Here is a 21,152-nt window from a genome sequence, read left to right as displayed (position 1 = left end):
GGGTGGTGTTGCAGGATTGAGCATTACAATTACAATTAGGAACGGAGACAGAACAATTTAGGGAAATTGGGTCAGGAAAATTAGGGAAACTGAATCAGGAGAATAAAAGGTTACTGTGGCACAAAACTAAAAAGCATAAGCACTTCCCAACTCAGCAGTGAGAAAGAAGGGCAAGGAAGGAAGAAGGAAAAGGAGAAAGAGAGAGTAAGAAATAAATCTTGATTATTTCTCTGCTCACCAGAAGAGCAGTCTTTTATCTGACTCTGACTAGAGAAAAAAACAGACACTAGAGATTCAGAGCAGACTGCTTCTGACTCATGATTCAGTGGAAAGTGAAGAGAGGAATAGAGGTCAAGTTCAAAGACGCCAGCTATAGCTCACGCCATACATGCTATTTCTGGTCAAATTAGATCACATGCTACCTGGTTCCAGGCCTCCTGCTAGACCCTGGGATTGTATACCTCAGCCCCATCCTCATCCCCAAAGGTGGCAAGGTTTCGATACAACTACTTCTGCTGGTTTAGAAGGAAGAGATTCAGTCTGTGTGACTATTTGAGTCTGTAGCATTGACTCAGGTGGGTCCCATTCAACAATGGAAAGTTTCTCCTCAATCCTGTGACCCATTTGAGATCATTCCTCTACTAGTGAAATAAGTAGAAGAGCTTTTCTGTGGACCTTTCTCTATTCAAGTTGCTGTGTGTTTGATAGCAACCATGATACTTTACAGAACAGAGAGTCTGGTGATACAGCTATGAGATATCAATGAATCTTGATACTATCAAGATGGGTTGAGCAGGGGAAACTCCATAATAATATCCATCTTAATTATCTGTAATACAGTTAAAATTAGTCCAGTTACTATAGAAAGCACTTTATAACTATACCCCCAAAGTTTTTAAACTGTGTATATCCTTCGCCCCAATGATTTCACTGTTAAATCTATGTTTCATAGAGATCAGAGAAAATACAAAAGGACTCATACATTTAAAAAAATCTTTATAGCAGCATTTTTTGTGCTTGCAAAGTATTAGAAACCAAGGGGGTTGCCAATCAACTGGCTCAACAAATTGTAGTATATGAATATGGTAGAATACTATTGTACTATAATAAATGATAAAAGATAGAGCTCCAAAAAAACCTAGGAAGACTGATATGAACAATGCTGAAAGGAGTGAGCAGAATCAGGAAAACAATACATTTGCAACAAGATTGTAATGACAAACAATTCTGAAAGATTTAAGTACTGTGATCAACACAGGACTAGTGATGAAGAATGCTTCCCATTTCCTGACAGATGATGGAGCCAAGATATAAATGAGGCATACTTTTTGACTAATACAAGGATTTGTTTTGTTTGACTGTATATTTGTTACAATTGCTCTTTTTAAATTGGGTGGTAGGATATGGAAGGGACAGATAATTGAAAAAACTTAAACTAATGTAGTTAAACCATTGACACCAAAATATTCTCTGTATCCTAGGAGGCTACTAACATGCAAACCTATAAAATTCTATGCCTTGTCTAGTTTTAACAATGTGACTTTTACAGACTATGTACTTTAAGTTGCTATTTTCTATTTCCAACAATAATTTCTGCTGCTACAAGAGAAACTTGACATTTTAAAACCTTTTCTAAAACCTTAAAAAAAGCAGGAAACCTGGGATCCTGCTGTTAACAGTCACTGGTGCAAACTAGACCAATGTGGGAACTTTAACAGAGTCAAGATATCGACAAAGAAGAAGGTAATAAATACCTGATCCAGCTTCCAGTGGAATTCTGCTGGTCGAAAGGTATCTGCTTGGTCAAAGTCCTTCCGCAAAAGGAATACAAGGCGGCAGTTATGCACATAGAGGGCATAGTGATGTCGGTTCATTTCTAGGGGAAAAAAAGGAAATACAAATAAACAGAAGCTAATAGCTTTTTAATAGTAGTTTATTTTTCCAAATACATGCAAAGATAGTCTTCATATCCACCTTTGCAAAATCTTGTGTTCCAAATTTTTCTCCCTCTCTCCTCTCGACCCCCCCCGCCCCCCAAAGACAGCAAGCAATCTGATATAGGTTAAACACATGCAATTAGAAGTTAATATCTTTATGTCCATCAAAGAAGATATTTCTAACTATATTGTTCAACACAGTTCAGCTAACTAAAGAAACACATTTTACACTTTTGTACCCTATATTATTTCTAATGATCATTCCAGAACAAAGAATGTAATTTGTTGACCTGGAAGGGAGGGAAACAAGAAACTCTATAAGGAAATTCCTACAAGAAAGACTTGAATATTAAGCCAATATTGCTAATGCTTTCAAGGCTCAAGTGATCTTTTTACTATGTTGGGTATAATTTACACAATATACTTTCTAATAAAACTTTAGGTGTTGCTGGATCTGGAGGAATTGTTAATTTAGAGATCAGCCTCTTCTTTAATTTCAACTTCCTAAGAAGGACTAAATGAACGATCTTCTCTAATAATTCCTTTGTTGATTATTTTTATGTATTCTCTAAATTCCTGTGTAGACTTTTTTAAGGGCAACAGTGTGAAAACTACATTCCTTATTATTATTTGCTGACACTTTGTCCAGCAATCCAGCCAAATTGGACATACTTGAAAGATTCTACCATTTGCAATTCTCCAAAGTGGGAATTCTGAATCCCCTAATGTCATCTTCTCTATTTATAAATTAATACATTTAATAAATAAATAAAATAATGAATACAATTCTGCCTCATCATTGAAGTTTTGCTATAACCTGGCTCCATCCCACTTTCTTGCTGATTTCCCATAACTAATCTTGACTTTTAGTTTACTTGCTATCATTGCATAGGCCATATTCATTTGTTCTTTTTCATCTCTTAAATCTTTTTTAAAAATGCCATTGCTTTTGTTGGGAATACCCTTTCCATTCTCTTCTCCCCCATAACCATTATCAAAATCTTATCCATCAATTCAATCTTTATTAGTTTTTCTAATACTCCATCTAACCACTTTAGCTCACTCTGGTCTCTTCTTTTGCTGAACTCTGACTGCATTTAAAATTAGCCCTTATTTTCTAATTGTCTCATATTATGTTCATTTTATCAAGTGAATAAAATCATAAACTGTTTAAAAGTAGAGACCTTGACTTAACCTTCTTTTTTAATGGCCAGTAGCTCCTAGCACAGTGAAAGATATCTGATGATGGAGTCAGAATACCTTGATTTCTAGATCAGTTTTATCTTTTCAATATTATCTTATATATCTGGATCTGTATCAAACACAGGAACATGGATTTTTGACCTCAATCAGCCTGTTAGATTTTAGTCATTGGTCAAAGTACTCAGATAATTGCTAAGGCTCTGGATCAGTAGGCTCAAGTAATCATAGCTTAAATGGAGCATTTTTCCTGGGCCACAACATTAGTGCTGGGCTTGGAATCAGCAAGAATGACATTCAAATCCTACTTCTACTAGTTACCATTGAATTTGTTGTATCCAACTTTTTGTTACCCTTTTTACCATACCAAAGATACTTTTCCATTTCCTTATTCAGTAGATTAATGACTTTTCCAGAATTGTTCAGTTTGAATTCAGGTCTTCTTGACTATAGACCCATGGCTCTATCCACTGAGTTTACTCATGTATAAAATTAAGAATATAGTTCCTATATTATAGGACTGTTGTAAGGCTTAATTGAAATAATTTATGATAAGCACTCTGCCAACTTTAAAACCTTTATAAACGCCCATCTAGAGGCAAAATGGGGCAATAGATAGAGAGGTAGTCTGTGAGACAAGAAAACATGGGTTCAAGTCTTTATTTTTTTTTTATTTTGAAAAAAATTTCTTTACACTATCCCTTGCACTCACTTCTGTTCCGACTTTTCCCCTTCCTTTCTCCACCCCCTCCCCCAGATGGCAAGCAGTCCTATACATGTTAAATATGTCACAATATATCTTAGATACAATATATGTGTGCAGAACCGAACAGTTCTCTTGTTGCACAGGAAGAATTGGATTCGGAAGGTAAGAATAACCTGGGAAGAAAAACAAAAATGCAAACAGTTTACATTCATTTATGAGTTCACATTGTGTGACCATGGGTTAGTCATTTAATTTTTTCGTATCCCAGCTAATTTCATAAGATTATAAATTACAGATACTATCAGTATAGAAAAAATTTACACAGTAGAATACATTAATCAACTTGCAAACAAATAATAATTATTATTGTCACACAGGATAATTAGCCTTGATTCACTTTATCAATGATTAACAAATTCATCAGACAAAAATATACTTTTTAAATAGAAGGAGAAAATAAGTATTTGAAGATCTTTCAAATGTCAAAGGAGGAAAATAAATGTTGGTGTAAGCCCTGAGCTAACTTTAGGGAATTTATTTTATCTATATCAGTCTCTACAAATCAAGAAAATTGTTCCCTATCATTTTTAATGGTTCAATTATCTTTTTTCATTGTCTACACTGAATTAATGTAAGTGACATAGTCTAGTAGAAAGAGCCTGGAGCTTTAGAGTTCTGTACTTGGAATATGTCACTTGTCTTTTTTTTTTTTTTTTTCGTCTAGATAACCATCTACAAATGGGAATGGTATTAACTTCTCTACTAACTTCATGGAGTTTGTGGAGGTAGAAGAAGGGATCCTATAATATTACATTAATTATAGATGGGAAAACGCTTTGCAAAAAAATGTGGGATGACAAATTAACATAATATTCTATAGGACTTTGCATCATGCATCTAGAACCTACCACCTATAACTTTCATGTTGCATGGTTACTATCTTATTATCTTAGATGGTAAGAAGTTGGTGGTGATGAGATGAAATAATGGGTCCAGTTTCTTTATGGGTCAATGGGTATCTCCTATGATGTTATTGTATCCATGGATATGAGAGCTAAGCAGATTGAAGAAAGATAACTAAGTTTATTGAATAGTATATTACTGTCATTTTCTCTTTGTTGTTTCTACTCTTCCTTCCAATAATCACTTTATTTGGGGCTCTTTCATATCCACCTCAAAACTTATACAGTAAAACTCTTGAGGAAATCAAGAAACCATGAAAGACTCACCAGTTTTATCTGAATTGCAGAGAATGGTTTCTTTTTCTGCTCTCACTCCAGGGCTTGGACCATGTTTCATCCACATGGTGATTGTGAACTGGTCTGTTAAATTCTTGGGGACAATCCCATCTGGAATCTTTGCACCTTGCTTGCCATCAAATTTGAATATCATGTCATTATTGTCTACCAGAAGTCCGACTGTCCAGTTGGTGGCTGCACTGGGAGAAGGCAAGAGGTCTATGGCTCCTGAAGAAGCTCCTATAGGGGATACCAAATCAAGATAGAGAAGGGTTATACTTGAGATATCTGCTCTGGTGTCTTGATCAAAGAGAATTTTAAAATCACTCAAAAAATAAAGCAACCCCTGACCTCGACTCTTCTTCTTTGTCTCCTTAATAGGAAGGTGATCAATTATATTCAGAAAAAAATTAGAAGGTAATAAACAAAGGATCATTTGACTTAAAGACCACTGCTCTTTCATCTAAAAATTGGCTAAAAACTCTTTTACCTCTTAGAACAGAGGTCTGTAACACTTTAGAGTATATATGAGCCCTACTGAATTAAAACATAATTGTGAAATACTTAACAAAATAAAAAATACATATAATAAAACAAAATTAGTGTTAACATATGGTTTTCTAAGTCGATATACAACTCTTGGGAATCCTTATGTTACCTCCTCTGTTTCTCTTTGAGCTTGACATCATTGATTTAGAACACCCAGTACATATCTTTATTTACTTTAAAGTATAAAATAAGTCACTGTCCTCAAGGCACTCATAATCTAGTCAGGAGATAAGACTAACATATCTGCAAAAACAAATGGTACAAGATAGTAAAAATAATAACAAGAGTATCTTAATGTTTAATACTACAATTATCCCTTCCACATTATGATTTTTTTCCCATGGCAGTTTTGATATATCGTTAGAGCGCATTAGAAATTAAGCAGGAATTTAAAAAAATTTTGTGAAGCCACAGATGGTATACAAAGGCCAACAGACAACACAGCAAAAATTTAGAAACTCAGAAAAGCGTATATTAAAATATTGCTTCTTTTAATACAATAATAATCCAGATTTTTTTCTCTGGCGTTAAGGGATGGATGGCCAAAAATTTTTACATGGATTTTCCAGATCATGGAGGTACCATACCCCTAACTCCATGATGTGGAAGGCAGAACTATATAATGTTATATAGTATTTTAATGCTAATGTTTAATATAGTATTTTAAAGAGTCATTTACATAGATTATCCCATTTGATCTTCACAAAACCTCAGTAAACTAGGTGCTATTATTATCCTCTTCTGATATTGAGGGAGTTTAATGGTCCATTTAGGGTCATATAGCTAGTGAATCTCTGAAACAGAATTTGAAGTCAAGTCCTCTTGGCTTCCACATAATCATTGTGGATATAATACTTCAGCTGAGCTTTGAAAGAAGGAAGTGTTTGGATATCTTAGCATGAGCATTTATTGACTGATTATTGATTGATTGATTGATTGATTATCTGAAGGAGAAGCACTAATTATTGCTAGACAAAATAGATGAGTTCCTTATTTATTGCTGGTTCTGTTCTGTTTTTATTTTTGGTACTTTCAGGGCCTAGCATAGGGTCTGGTATATAGTAAGCACTAAATACTCAACACACATGTACTTGGTCAATACTACACTTAACAATGCCCATGGCTAAAGACTTACTGCATCCAAAATGCCATCTGTAATTCTCAGTTAATACTCTCTAGTGGAGAAGTTGTTATTAGTGTTAACTGCATATTTATAGACCACAGTATGATTATATTATTAAATCAGTAGACATTTATTGGACACCTACTGTATACTGATGACCATAGTATGTATTGTGAAACAAAAGACTAAATAAATGTCTAATAGACAGGCTTATAATCCCGTAGGTTAAATGGGACATACACACAAATAATAATGACACAAAATAAAATGTGACATGCTGGAGAAGAGGAATAATCAAAATATTGTTGGGGATGGGAAATGAAGGTCTTGTATTGTAGTTATGTCTTTTGCGTGGGTAGGACTTCAAGAGGTCAAGATGGTAGAAATGCCCACTGAAAGAAGAGCAAAGTCCTGAAGGTAGGAAGGAATAAGGCAGGAGGAATACTGAGTATTTTAGTTTGACTGGACTAAGAAATATATAATTAGATGGGAGAGAGAAACTGGGTCCAAAAGGTAAAGGGTCATAAATGGCAAATGACAGTCAGAATCTAAAAATATAACAGTAGAATACAACACGGGATTGTTCCTAATAATATTATAATTAATACAGATAAATGTAAAGTATGTCATAGATTCCAAAGTCAAATATTCAAGTATAAGAAGGGGAGGTAAAGCTAAGCCGCAGTTAATCTGAAAAAAGGCTAGGGGTTTTAGTAGACTTAGGATGACAGTTAAGTTCATCAGTGAATAGAGCCCCATATTTGGAATCAGGAAGATCTGAGTTCAAATTCAGCCTCAGATCCTTTCTAGGCATGTGATGCTGGGCAAGTCACTTAATCTTTGTCTGCCTCTATTTATTCTTCTGTAAAATGCATTACAATAATAACATCTACCTCCCAAAGTTATTATGAGGATAAAGTGAGATACCCCTTGTAAAGTATTTTGCAAACCTTAAAGTACTATATAAATGCTGCTATACCACCAGTCCCATCATTATTGCCACTGCTCCTGCTACCACTTCCTCTACCACCACCACCACCACCACCCCAACTATGACTATTATTACTTTATTGTTATCATCTCTGGCTCCTCTTCCTTCTCCTATTACTACTACTACTTATATGGTATAGCTTCTAGGGAAATATAGTGGTGGTTTTGGCGTCTCTTGACCTTGGGGAGCTTCTGTTCTAACAATAAGTGGTCCTAAATCTTCTGGCTTGGAATTCTGCCTCAGGAAACCCCCATACCCAAAGTCTGACCATTCCTAAGTCAAATAGTTTCTATCCTCAGGAAACTCCCATAGATCAAACTCCTGAGACAAAAGTGGATAGACCACTCCTCAATTCATTGCTGACTGCTAATTTGGTCAAGAGAACCAAATTCTGGAGACCACTTATTCCTATCTGTGAGCCATAGAATTAGCACATCTATGATGTATAAATATATCTCCTTCTGTTTCTCTGTAGAAATTCCCTTAGAATTCCAGCTGGTTTTTTATAGTGATGTTATAATACTGTTGCAATAAAACTTTGCCCCTTGACTAGGAGATGGGTTCAAGCCTCCAAATTCTTTTGAGATACCTCGCAACACTGGTTTGGGACCCCAAATTTTTGGAATCCCCTTTCCCAATCTCTACTATTACTTACTACCACCACCACCACCACCACCATGATTCTTTTCCTTCATTCTTGAAGAAGACCAAAATTACATCATTATGCCGGGATGAAGGTATAACATGTCTGACTTACCAGACCAATATGAGTTTGGATAACTCTACCACAGGTTGGGCACAAATAGTCCATATGAACATCTAGAGTGAAGATGGCTCTAAATTTGATATTCTCTTTTTCTTTCAAGTGACTGTAACTCTGCTTTGCAGTCCTGGCCAGTGTCTCCCATGTCTCACAACCAATTTTAAAATTCTTCAGAGACTTTGAAAGTGTCCTTTTGAACTTCATGTGAGCTCTTGACTATTACCACTACTACCACTCCTTATACTGTTCCTCTTTCTCCTCCTTCTACTTTTACTTTTATTGCTGCTACAACCATAATTTCAGTATAATCCAATTGTGATTGAGAATGCAATCTCAGGCTTTTTAAAAACAATATTCTTAGGTCTATCTAGAGAGATTGCTGGATAGGAGCCAAAGTATTTTGTTAAGTCCTAGGTGCTACATCTTCAGAAAGACACTGATAATCTAGAAAACAGCCATAGGAGGTGATCAGGATGATGAAGGGCCTAATTTATGTAGTTCAGTTAAAGGAATTTGGAATGTATAACTTGGAGAAAGAAATTGGGCAAGAAAGCATGATAGTTGTCTATACATAGCTCAAGGGCCACCATATGGAAATGAGATGAGACTTATTTAGTGTCACTTCTCGGGACAAACCTGGAAGCAATACAAGGGAGTTGAAAGGCAGATTTGATGTAAGGAAAAAAAAAACACTATAATAATTAGAAATTCATCCTAATTACTTTCTAATTTCTAAGTCTGGAATTGGATCTCTCAGGAGATAATGGTTTATCCCCTGTTCAAGATCTTCATACATTTTGATGTGTTGTAAAAGGGATTTCTTTTTAGAGAGGGCTGCTCAAGTCATTTTCAACCGAAACTCTATTGTCCTGAATTTGAACTTTTCTCGTAGGTGAAGGGATAGGAACTGGCATGATTATGGCATTGATTTAGGAAGATTAATCTGGCAATGAATGAGGCAAGTACACACACATATCTATGTAGCTATATAGCACCAAATAAATGCTTATTTTAGATGGATTTAGGAGGCTGTTTCATTAGACTAAAGGAGAGGTTAAGATGGCCTTAAATGAAGTGGTAGTAAAAGGAATGGAAAGAAGGGAAAAGGCATATGTTAAAATTAAATTGGACAGGATTTTAAAAAAGAGCATCAGATATCACTCTCTATAACTGTAGATGTTCCCTAAGACTCTATCCTAAGCTACCTTCTTTTTTTTCTCTAGCCTGATTGGTTAACAATGAGTCTGGGTGATCTGGAAAGATAGTGAGACTGTCCCAAGAGTATTTGTACCTTAAGTATTAATTCTGATTGTGAAATGGAATGCTTTATTTATCATTGGAGGAGTTTCAGGGTTCAGGGAGCAGATTAGGTAAGATTGGGGGACAAAGACTATTTCTGTGACCTATAATCATACCGCTTCAGAAGCAATCACCTTTTTTTTCTTCTGTAAATGTTCATTCTATCTAGGGAATGGCAATCCCTCAGGGTCCCTTTTGTTCCTTGTTTCAGTCCTACCCAACTCTTTGAAATTACTTTGGGGTTTTTCTTGGCAAGGACACTAGAGTGGTTTGCCATTTCCTTCTCCAGCTCATTTTACAAATGAGTAAATTGAGGCAAACAGGGCCACACAGCTGGTATCTGAGGTCATATTTGAGCTCAGGAAGATGACTCTTCCTAGTTGCTGCCCAGGATTCTATCCCCTATGTGACCTGACTGCCCCTCAGAAACTATAGTTTCTTTCAAATTTAAGCTCACGTCTCCTCCTATATAAAGCTGTTATAGATCTCTCTCCAGCTGTCCATATTTCCTTCTGAAATGAAGTTTGAAGGTAGTAGGAGAAACACAGACCCAAAACAATTCAGAGTTAATGACCTTCAATTCCACCCTCAAAACCAGCAATCTACAAGTAAATCTAAGATAACACTCAAACTTCAATTATAATCATAAATATCTTGCTTCAATATATTTTCTAGAAAGAGCAATACAATTAGCATCACACAAGTTTGGTCACAGAAGAAGTGGTCACGGTGGCAAGGCAAGGTCTCCAGAAGTTACTGCTGCTACAGTAGTATCAGGTTTTCATCCCTTCATTACTATATTGTTATATATTATATATATGTATGTATGTATGTTATAAATATGATATATGTTGGTTTGTGTGTTTTCCTGTGGAATTCAACCACAGGGGCTCATCTTCTCTGTATTACCCTTAAGAATTGTTATCTCTGAGAAGAGATTCCAACAGTTTCTTTCTACTACCATAATCGTGTTTGCTTTTACTTGAACTTCCACCCTTACAGTTTCTTTCTTTCTTTCTTTCTTTTTTTTTTTTTTTTTTGGCTTAATAGTTTGACTTTTTTTAAAATATAAAAACCCCCAAAGGGGCAATAACATGTTGGGCCTTCTGCCTCTTGATGACCTCAGCATAAGTGGATTTATATCTTTCTGAAGAGTAGATTTAAATAGGAAGGAAAGTACAGAGATAGCAGATACCTGAGGTCAGAAGAAGGCAAACCCTGAAAGCAAGGAAAAGGCAGTGAAAGGACCCTAGGCCAGATAAAGATGCATTTCAATAACCTCAATATTTTTTCCACCCATGCTGGGTTTTGCAAGTGCCATTCCAAGCAAACATTATTCTCTTTTTCTCTCTTTGTTTAGTATGCAGCTCCACCATTTCCAACCTGCTATCAAGGCAAGTCCAACCTCATTACTGAATGTTTTCTGCTCCAGGTGCTCTGTGTTTCAATAGAACTTCTTCAGATCAGATTCTAACTGAAACTGGAGTGTTAACTTGACAGGGTCCTCCCATCAGCAACTCTCTCTTTAGACTCCTCTGCACAAGGACAGTCTCTGCTTGCTAAGGTGTCTCTAATTGTGGATAGAACAGCAGGTTGCACTATCTCACACACAGATGTTACCTATTTGAAAACATCAAACTCAATTTACCCAGATGGCACAGATGATCATAAACTTCAAAAATTTGTTTTCATTTCTTGGTGCACTAAAACGAAAAATAATGGGTTGCACTCTCTCAAGATTTTGCGTCAGCTTCTCTCCTCCCCGACTCGGACTCAAGGGAACGCAGTTTATAAACATGAGTTGTCATTTTGCAAACTCTGAATCACATCATCTGCTCATCAGTGTGTATTTAAGAAACTCATTTGGAAATGATAAAGAATCATACATGGCAGTCCCTCTGGGGCCAGCCAGACTACATTAACTTTAGTCAAAGTGACACAGTTGGAAACAAAATTGGATTTAGAATCAGGAGATATGAGTTTGAATTCTTGGCCCTGCGTCTTACTCCCTGTATGGTTATAGGCAAAACTCTTCCTCCTTCAGAATCTCAATTTCCCCTTTCTACAAAGACTGTTTTAAATCCTATAATAGTACAACTAGAATCTTCTAGTTTCTCCTCTCTCTAATCTATCCTTTACACAGTTTGCCAAAATCGTGATTCTAAAGAACAGACTGAATCCTGTTATTCTCTTATTTAAGAAACATCAATGACTCTCCATAATTTCTAGCATTAAAATAAAAACTCTTCAGATTTTCATGTAAAGCCTTCCATGTCTGGCCCTCAACTACTTTCCAGGCTTACTGCACCTTTCAATCAAAATGATTTATCAGCTATTTCTTAGATATGGCATATCATCTCCCATCTCTATGTCTTTATAAAGATGCCATTATGCCTTCTCTAAGAGGACTTTCTCAATCCTCTAGCCCTTCCATATTATATGACTAATTTCTTCCCTCTTGTGTTATCTATCTATCCTATTTTTTATATATATGCCATTAATACTATATATATTCTGTAGGATGTTTGTGTTTGTTTTTTTTTTTTTTTAAATGTTCTCTCTTCCATTAGAATGTGAATTTTTTGAGGGCAAGGGATATGCTTTTGCCTTTCTCTATATTCTAGCACTTAGCATAGTACCTGACACAGAGTAAGCACTCAAAAGTGTTTGGTGTAAAAAAAGAAATGCTTGTTGATTGACTAGAATATACTCCCTCATCATCATCATACCTCCTAGAATCTTTAGTTTCCTTTATGGTTTTCCTACTGGAAATCTTTCCAGATTCCCTTAATTGTTAGTACTCAAACTATCTTCTCAAATTATCATGTATATAATTATTTGTTTTCATATTGTACCTTCTACTATTTTTCATTTTGTCATTGTATCTTTAGTATCTGGAATAATGTCTAGCTCTTAGTAAGCATTTAATAAATATTCATTAGATCGGATGATATAGAAGGATTTTTCTTTTTAAAGATAGGAGATGTTTATGGGTTCCATGAGATATGTGGCTATGGTAGCCTTGGAAGGAACTGACAATTGCCCAAAGGAAGAAATTTTAGAACACAATGGAGTCATGATTCTTCAGATTCCACTGATTTGAAATGGATCAGATTATAAAACAACTTTGAGTTCATCTGGAACTAATCCAGGACAGGACTTGGGTGGGAGGAGAGAGAGAGAAAGATAAGTGAAAGGGATTAGAATGGTGTTCTTAAACTATTCACTACAAACCAAGCTTTACTCCCCATTCCCTTCCCACCCACTCCACTTTTACTCCCCCTTCCCACCCTGTATGCTACAGTAAAGCTATCAAGACATGAATTAGGAGAGTGAAGAGCAGGAAGTCTAAGAGAGCCTGAGTTCCCTGGAGCCTTTTACTAACTTTTCATGTATGGACTCAAGGCCAACGACTCTATTTTCTTTATCAACCAACCAACACAAATTCGCCCAATGCCTGTAGCATTCTTTGATATTTTGTCCTGTGCTAGATGTTGTGGGGAATACAGAATAATCAATTGTGATTCATGTCCTTAAGGGACTTGTAGTCTCCCTGGATAGACAAGACTGATATATTCAAAAACAGAATATGATGCAAGACAGTATATTTGATTACAAAAAAAAGGGATGGCTTATTATCCACATTTTACATAAGAGGAAGTGTACAGAAAGGTAAAGAACTCCTGGCTACTTCCGGGGGGTGCTGGTAAATGTTTAACCATTGGCTCTTGGAGAAGAGGGAGGGGGAATGAATGGACACATGATATACTTTTAATTTTATCTGCATTGTTGAGGCAGCTAGAAGGTGCAGTGGATAAAGCACCAACCTTGGAGTAAGGAGAATCAGAATTCAAATTGGGTGTCATTCTAGCAGTGTGATCTTGGGCAAATCACTTAAACCCAATTGCCTCCAAAAAAGAAAAAAAAGGGAAATATAAATCTGTATTGTCAAAATTTTTCCATCACTTTCTTAAGTCTAGGAAAGCAGTCAAATAATAAATCAAGCCCTGATTTGTCACATTTGTCCATTTGGGTGGTATAGATATTCACAATGAAAATTTAACAGTAGTCCCTCTCTAAGTGGTTCAAGCTGGCTCCAGTACACTCCTGGGTCATTCACATCTTACAAATGTTGCATCCAGGGTATAAACACAGGTCTCCTTACTTCAAATTAGTGCTTTATTCCATTATACCAGAGAGAGAATGAAGATTTCTTTGACTAGAACGAAGGCTATAAGCTAAAGAACTGTGGGAAATAAGATTGGAGAGATAAGTGGTTGGACTGTGATTGTAATAGGACTTAAGAATTAGGCAAAGGAATTAAGATTTGCTGTGGTAGGAAATGGGAAGCCATAAAAAGCCTTTGAACAAGGGAGTGACATGGTTAAAATGGTACATCAAAAAGATTATCATAGGTTTCAGCATAGAGTAAAGCTCAGAAAATACTTAGTGAACTGAATCAAATTGACTAAAGCTATTAAAATAAGAAATGTGACTTCTACTCACATTTTCAGGGCTCTATGCATTCTCTTCAATGACCAGACAAGATTTAGTATTTCATTTGGGTTAAGCCTCTAGTTTTGGTTTCAATTATCCCAGTAGTTTCTTCTGTGCTCCTAGTTGGTTTAGATATTTAGTCAGGCTTTATAAGTGTTACACATTTGTAATATCCCTCATTGTTAGAAGGGGCTATTCCACAGAAGACAGCCTTTCATCTGGGGATGATATACCCCAAAAAGCCATCCCAAGTAACAGGTAATTGATGAGCCCATTTCTCCAATAAATCAATCCGTTCCTTTGTTCCACTGCATACTCCTTGAATAGAAGCCAGTTTAAGCCTAGTCAACTTCTCTTGGGGTAATTCAAGGCACATGAATTTGTCCTTTCAGTTTGTCATAAATGCTGAAACCCAAGTCAAGAAGTTTCCATTCCACAGAGGTGAGCTAAAAATCACATGTTCCTCTTAGTCAACAAGTATTTATTAAGCATATACTATGTGCTAAGTAATGTGCTAAGTGTTAGGAATACAAAAAAATGGCAAGAACACAGTCCCTGCCCCTCAAGGAATTTATAATATCATAGTGAATACAACATACTAACAACTATGTACACACAAGATATATATGGGTATATGTATATGTATGTATGTATATATGTGAATATATGGAGAGAGAGAGAGAGTTTATATACAAAAGTGTGTGAATACACACATACCCAGAGTATAATTCCAGAGGGGAGACACTAGATATGGGAGGAGATTGGGAAAAAGTAATTTGTTCAAAATAGAATTTGAGTTTTCAATATAGAAGCCAAAAAAAAAAAAATCCTCCCAGACCAAATAAACCCCATCAATCCTCAGGAAAGGTATCACTGTTGTCCATATTTATGCTTTATTAAACACTTGTCTCTGTGTATAAAAAGATGTATTATCTAGGAAATCCAAGAGAATTCTCTAGTCCTATACCATAAAGCTTCATCGTGTCATTGGTAAAGGCAATGCAGTAAAGCACACTCTCAGACAGGTTCTACTTAACATTTGGGCTTAGCCACGGACTGTACGTGCTTGCCATTTGAAGGCTTGGCTAGTTAAGTTTGGGAAGGCTCATCATCAGAGAACTGATCATTTCGTTATCAAGTGTTTTCAAGCACAGCAACTAGTGAAGACTGTTCTCTAAGTCATGAACAGGTTGTGATCTGCAAAGATCCCCACAGGTTGTGGGGAGTACTGCCCCACAGATAAAAATCACAGTTCCTTGAAGAAAAGAGAAAAATGAACAAAAAAACAATATACCCAACTACTAACAATGCTTTGAGCTCAGTTTCCTGGCTATTTCAAGAAAAAGTGGTTAAGTTAATATCTCATACCAAGCTAAATTGTAAACCACATATGAGAATGAACTATATTAGTTTGTTGAAATCCAAATATTAAATAGGAATTTCTATTAACACACAAACCAAGCTGAAGTTGTCTATTCTTTCAACCCAGGAACATGAATTCTTGGTGAACAGTGTTTATCAATAATTTTAATAAAATTTCTAGACTAGAATCTGAAAATTAAAATCTTTCCCAAAGTCCAGGAGAATTATCTAGATAATTCTTAAATGTTTAAGTTCAGTTTGTATATTTATGTCTCCCTTCTCATTATTTTGGGGTGGGATTCAATTCAATTCAACAAATACTTATTAAGTGCTTACTATGTGCTAGGCTTTGTGCTAAATCCTGAGGATATACTTAGAAGAAGAAATATCCCTTGTGGGGAAGAGATATGAGAAACCACTTCAAATAAAAATAATTGATGAACCCAGTTGCAACACCCAAGCTTAGCACCTTTTGTCTGCTGAAAACTATAAACTTGGGCCAATATCTTGTGATAGTAATGGACCAGAATCAAACCAGAAGGCAGACACATGATAGGAAAAAGGGAAGCTGCATCTATAATTGTGGTACCACTCTTTCTCAACATTCATTCATTCTCTCTGCTTTTCCTCTTTCTAACTTTTTGCTTCTCTCACTCTTTCTCTTATTCTCTTTTTCTCTTATTTCCTTCTTATTACAGACAGGCATTCTTTCTTCCTAAATATCTCCAAACTTTGTTGCATGCACTTGGAATTTCCTCTACTTACCAGACTTTTGCCCCAAGATTCTAACAGCTGCTAAATGAGCTTTCACCTTATCCTATCAGGAACTGGACCACTGAGCTACTTCCTGGACATTTCCAGACCATTCCACTCTATGTATTCCACCTCTCTCGGCCCCTACAATTCCATAGGGTTGTCCTTATAAGAATATAAGCTCTTTGAAGGAAGGGGCTATTTTATTTGCTTGCATTTGTGCCTTCAGTAGTTAGGACAATGCCCAGTCCATAAAAAGTGTTTGATAAACGCCTTTCCATTCATTTTCTGATTCATGAGCCAATGCTGGAATTGTGTATTTTTGATAAAAGGAAATCTCAAATTTTTCTGAATAAGTTTGGATAGCTATGAAATATTTGGAGAATGAATGTTATCGTAGTATCAGAGAATGTAGAATTGAAAGATATGATAGAAACCACCAACTCTGCATTGCCTAATTAACAGAGAAGAAGGCTGATGACCAGAGAAGGCAACTGATCTTTCTCAAGGTCATACAGGTAACAGATAGAAGGCAACTGACTTTTTCAAGGTCATATAGTAACAGGATGGAACATTTGAATCCAAGCCCTCTAACTCCAAGTCTAAGACTACATGTAGTTTTCTTTACAGAATATAACTTCCTTGAGAGAACTACCTAATTTTTGGCTTTGTATTAAATATAAAGAAATAATGTTTAGTATGGCAAATATTGATACATATAATCCACATAAGCAAAAGCTTTTTGGAATTCTCAACAATTTTTAAGATTGTAGAGAAATCCTGAGACTAAAAAAATGGAGAACCACTGCATAGAAAATATGACATGAGACATATAAATTACTTCCTTTTCTCTTATGACAAAATGTAAGCACAATCATCACACCTATTCCCCTCATTTTATGGAAGAAGAAACCAAGGTCAATGTAATTAAGTGACATAAATTAGGAAGCACCTAAGCAGGTGCTCAAATCTGTCTTCTGACCCCAATCTTCCACACAAAACTGATTCCAATAACATGTTCCCTCTTAGTATGGTTCTCCCCACATTAATTTAAAACGTCCTGTCAAAAATTGGCCGAGGTGAGCATGGAAACCCAGGACCCCAGGACCCATTAAAGACATCTTCTCAAGGTTCCAATGGGTTACAGCACTGTCCTGACTGAAAAACTTTACTGTAGATTGCCTTCCTATCGATAAAAATACTCCAAAAAACAAGGAAAGGATTTTCACTTGAGACAGAGGTGTTCCATTGAGGTTAATAGCCATCAGAATGAACCAGTTTTAAATGTGATAAGAGTGTATTTTCTAACCTGAATGTGAAAACACAAGCTAAATTTTTGAAAATGAAGTCTAGACGAAGCAAAACAGAAGCCTGGAATTTAAACATATTTCTCACCTGTCTTTTCTAACCTCCCAAGCCACTTTATACTGTAATTCATAAATTAGATTCCTAATTAGAAGGTGCAAAAGTATACTTCAAGGCAGACCAGCACAAACACAATCCCCTTTCCCCCAATTAGTTCTCCATAATTGATCAAGGCAACACTGCTCGCTGTGTCACTGGGAGAGAAATGCAAGTTTCTTTTCTTTCTTTCTTTTTTTTTTCTTCAAAGAGTTTGTTCCTATGACTTGTTTGAGTAAGGTCATTCCTTGAGGAAACTCTTTTCCAGAGTAAATTAAGCAGCCTTCATATAAGGATAAAGAGGTTGGCAGCAAGGATTAAATGTAGCTGTGTTAACATGCCCTGATACCATTTTAGCATCCTTCCCTCGCTAATCCTTCTCAACCACTGTATCTCCTCATCTCCCTCCAAGAACTTTTAAAATCAAAGCACAGACTAAGGTCTGTAGACTCATCTGATTTGTGACAAGCTGATTTCATCATTTCCTTCTTAGCCAGATCATGCTTGAAAATAACTATAACTCATGCTAGTGTGGGCTCTTTTCCTCAAGATATTTCAGGTCAAAAGGGACTGAAATAGGATAGTCCAAATAAAACAAAGATTTTAAAGCTGCATCTCTGCCAGCAAAGAGAAATGGGGAATTTGAGGCAATTTCCCCAATAATTTAGTGCCTCCTGTCTTTTTTTTTTTTAAACTTGAAACATGTAGATAATTGAAAGAGATATCCCTTTTGATTTATTTTGTGAAAGCATTGTTTTCTTCACCACATCATTTATAGAGAGGATAAATAGATGGAGTCTCAGAGTCATAATCTCAGACAAAAGCCTGATAAAGCCAGTTTGAGATCAATTTTTAGCAGTGTCTGCCATCTCTAGCAATTTAACTAACAGACCAGTATCTAGATGCCTTCTTGCTACCTAGATTTGCAATTGAATTGGTAAGGCAGAGAATTCCGTTGTTCTCCTGCTTCTGATCCAGAATTTTGGCAAGGTAAATATACAGAAATTGTATTCTTCAATAACCTGTCTCTGCTATGCCTCCACAATAAGACAGATAAGATCAATAGCATCAAATAAGTCTCTAACACTGATTTTTACTGGCTATGACCTTAAGTAAATGGCTTGCTTTCACTGCCTACATAGTTATCTTCTCTACTCTATGTGCCTGGGACTCCTCTCAGTATCTGTGTTAGACGATTGGCTCTCCTGACTGACTGTGTAAATGAGAAAATATGGTTCTCACTAAATACATATGGCTTTGGAAATGCTTAAATTGTGGATATAGTGCTGGGTTTGGTGTCAGGAAAACCTGAATTTGAATCTTACCTCAAATACTTATTAGCTGTAAGATTCTTGACAAATCATTTAATTAATTTCTTTCAACCTGTTTTATCATTTGGAAAATGGGAATAATAACAGTATTTATCTCATATGATTGTTGTGGCAATCAAATGAAACGGTACATATAAAATCCTTCACAAATCTAAAAGCACTAATTTCATCATTATCCTTAACACCTCACATTGGATTTCATTACCTTATATCATACAATACCTTACATATCAGAGCTTTAGTGAATTTCCTTCTTGTCAGCTATGAGGAACTGGAGCTAATGAGTTGATTTGAACCTTGGCTCAGTTTCCTGCTTTCCCTTTCATAGGATCATAGAATGCTAAAATAGGAAGGGTCTTTAAAGGTTATTTAGGCCAACATTTTCATTTCCCAAAGGAGGAAGCTGGTAACCACAGATATAATAAGGTCCAAAGAAATATTAAGTTAGTGATGTAGCTGACTGAAATCTAAGTTTTTGGCTTCCCAGTCCTAATTCTGTTCCTCCTACATTGTTTTTCTGTCTTTCCATCTGTAGTCATCTTCAAAGTTGGCTTTCACCATCCTACTTGTCTTTCTAGGTGAAATACAAATGATGTAATAGAATATATTTGAAAAGTCTGTTAAAGTATTTTTATTAGAGTATTTTTTAAAAAAGTTAATTCTGGGAAAAACCAAAAGGAAGAACATACCACATAATTTCTGAAGAGATTTTTCTGAGTATGTCTCTCGATCACATCCCTTCCCAATATAATTGGTCTGTAGTTCTGTGGTTATCTGGATGGAGGAAACAGGCCCATCACAAGTTTCCAGGTGGATGCTAGGAAATAAAGGCATACTCCCTGAACCAGGTTTGTATTCGATTCTCTTGGCCCAATCTGAATAAAAAAGGAAAAAGAGGAAGGGAAAACATTATTAGAATCCCAATGAAGATTTTGGTCTTGTTTCTACATAATTTATTCAACTAAATCATTACTTTGTAAAACACAATTTAAAGCACATGATTCACAAGGGAAATGAGAGACATTTAGTTCACACATGCCAAAATTGCACCTGGGTTGAAGTGAGGAAGAAGCAGCCAATATGATCTGCAACATTTCAGATAATCTCTGACTCTAGGACTTACCCACTAAACTTATAAATTAACTTGGTTCACACTCAATTGGTGTGAAAACCACCAGGCACCTCATGTGTGAGTTTTAGTACTTGTCATGTCACTAGAACTCAGCTGTGAGCTTTATCACCAGGGTGCCCACCAATTTGGTATTTTCAGCCATTTTTGACTGTAGGTTAAAGAGATAGTGTCCTATTCCCTTCTTCACTCATAATGAGATTCCTTCTGATCTACCTGTACCATATCTGTTTCTTTTCTTAAAGTTTCAGAGTTTTAAAAAATGAATGGCTTAGAATACATTAGAAATAATAGACCACACACATCTTATACCTTGATCTTACATTTTTTGATGTTCAAAGTCCAGGCAAGTAATTGGGGAAGAACAATAATCAGCTCATTCTCTGATTTATTATTTCTGAGGGGAAAACCAACTTTCCCAACCAAAGAAGACAAGGCAATAGGTGACTTCTTTCCTTTTTCTCTTTTTCTTCCTTTTTCCTCCTTTCTCCTTAGTTGCCAGTGATGTTTGACTCCAAGGGGTATTAATAGGAGTCAGATGAAATGAAGAAACTGATTTCCTTTTCCAATAATTGTGTGCAAAGGATGCAGTACCTAGAAGACTTTGTCCCTCCATGATGGCATATATTCACAATAAAGCTACATTTCAGCCATATTTTAAATGTATCTTGTTCTTTTTCCTCTTCTCCTATGTCATTTTGATAGCAGGTTTCTTTTGAGAAGCTCAAAGAATTTCAGAGGTATTAGCTAATTCTCAAATTCATGCCTACCCTATGAGGTGGGTGGGGTCATGTATTAGAATATCCATTTTACATACCATGAGATTTAGGTCTCTCTTTTTAATAAGAAAGTACACTAAGATACAGAACTGAA

The 21,152-nt window shown here is 35.9% G+C and overlaps 1 protein-coding gene across 1 annotated transcript; it reads right to left on the bottom strand.

The window, feature by feature from the left end:
* Positions 1-1,679: 1,679 nt before the first annotated feature.
* LOC127557211 (calsyntenin-2-like) lies at positions 1,680-20,895 on the bottom strand. The gene is made up of 4 exons (XM_051990621.1): positions 20,874-20,895; positions 19,840-20,025; positions 5,073-5,321; positions 1,680-1,876 (listed from the first exon to the last, which is right to left on the bottom strand). Exons 1-4 carry the CDS (start codon positions 20,893-20,895, stop codon positions 1,680-1,682), a joined length of 654 nt encoding a protein of 217 aa, XP_051846581.1.
* Between the last annotated feature and the right edge of the window lie 257 nt (positions 20,896-21,152).

This window comes from Antechinus flavipes, chromosome 3 (assembly GCF_016432865.1).
Source record: "Antechinus flavipes isolate AdamAnt ecotype Samford, QLD, Australia chromosome 3, AdamAnt_v2, whole genome shotgun sequence".
Taxonomy (NCBI): domain Eukaryota; kingdom Metazoa; phylum Chordata; class Mammalia; order Dasyuromorphia; family Dasyuridae; genus Antechinus; species Antechinus flavipes.
This window is presented reverse-complemented; position numbering and strand designations above follow the sequence as displayed.

Excerpts from the sequence above, each read along its gene's own strand:
- LOC127557211 (XM_051990621.1), bottom strand. The coding sequence starts at position 20,895 with ATGGAGGGACAAAGTCTTCTAG. Across the intron at positions 5,322-19,839 it reads ATCTCTTCAGAAATTATGTG|GAGCTTCTTCAGGAGCCATA; the intron begins GTATGTTCTTCC and ends TATCCCCTATAG. Across the intron at positions 1,877-5,072 it reads CTGCAATTCAGATAAAACTG|AAATGAACCGACATCACTAT; the intron begins GTGAGTCTTTCA and ends TTTTTCCCCTAG.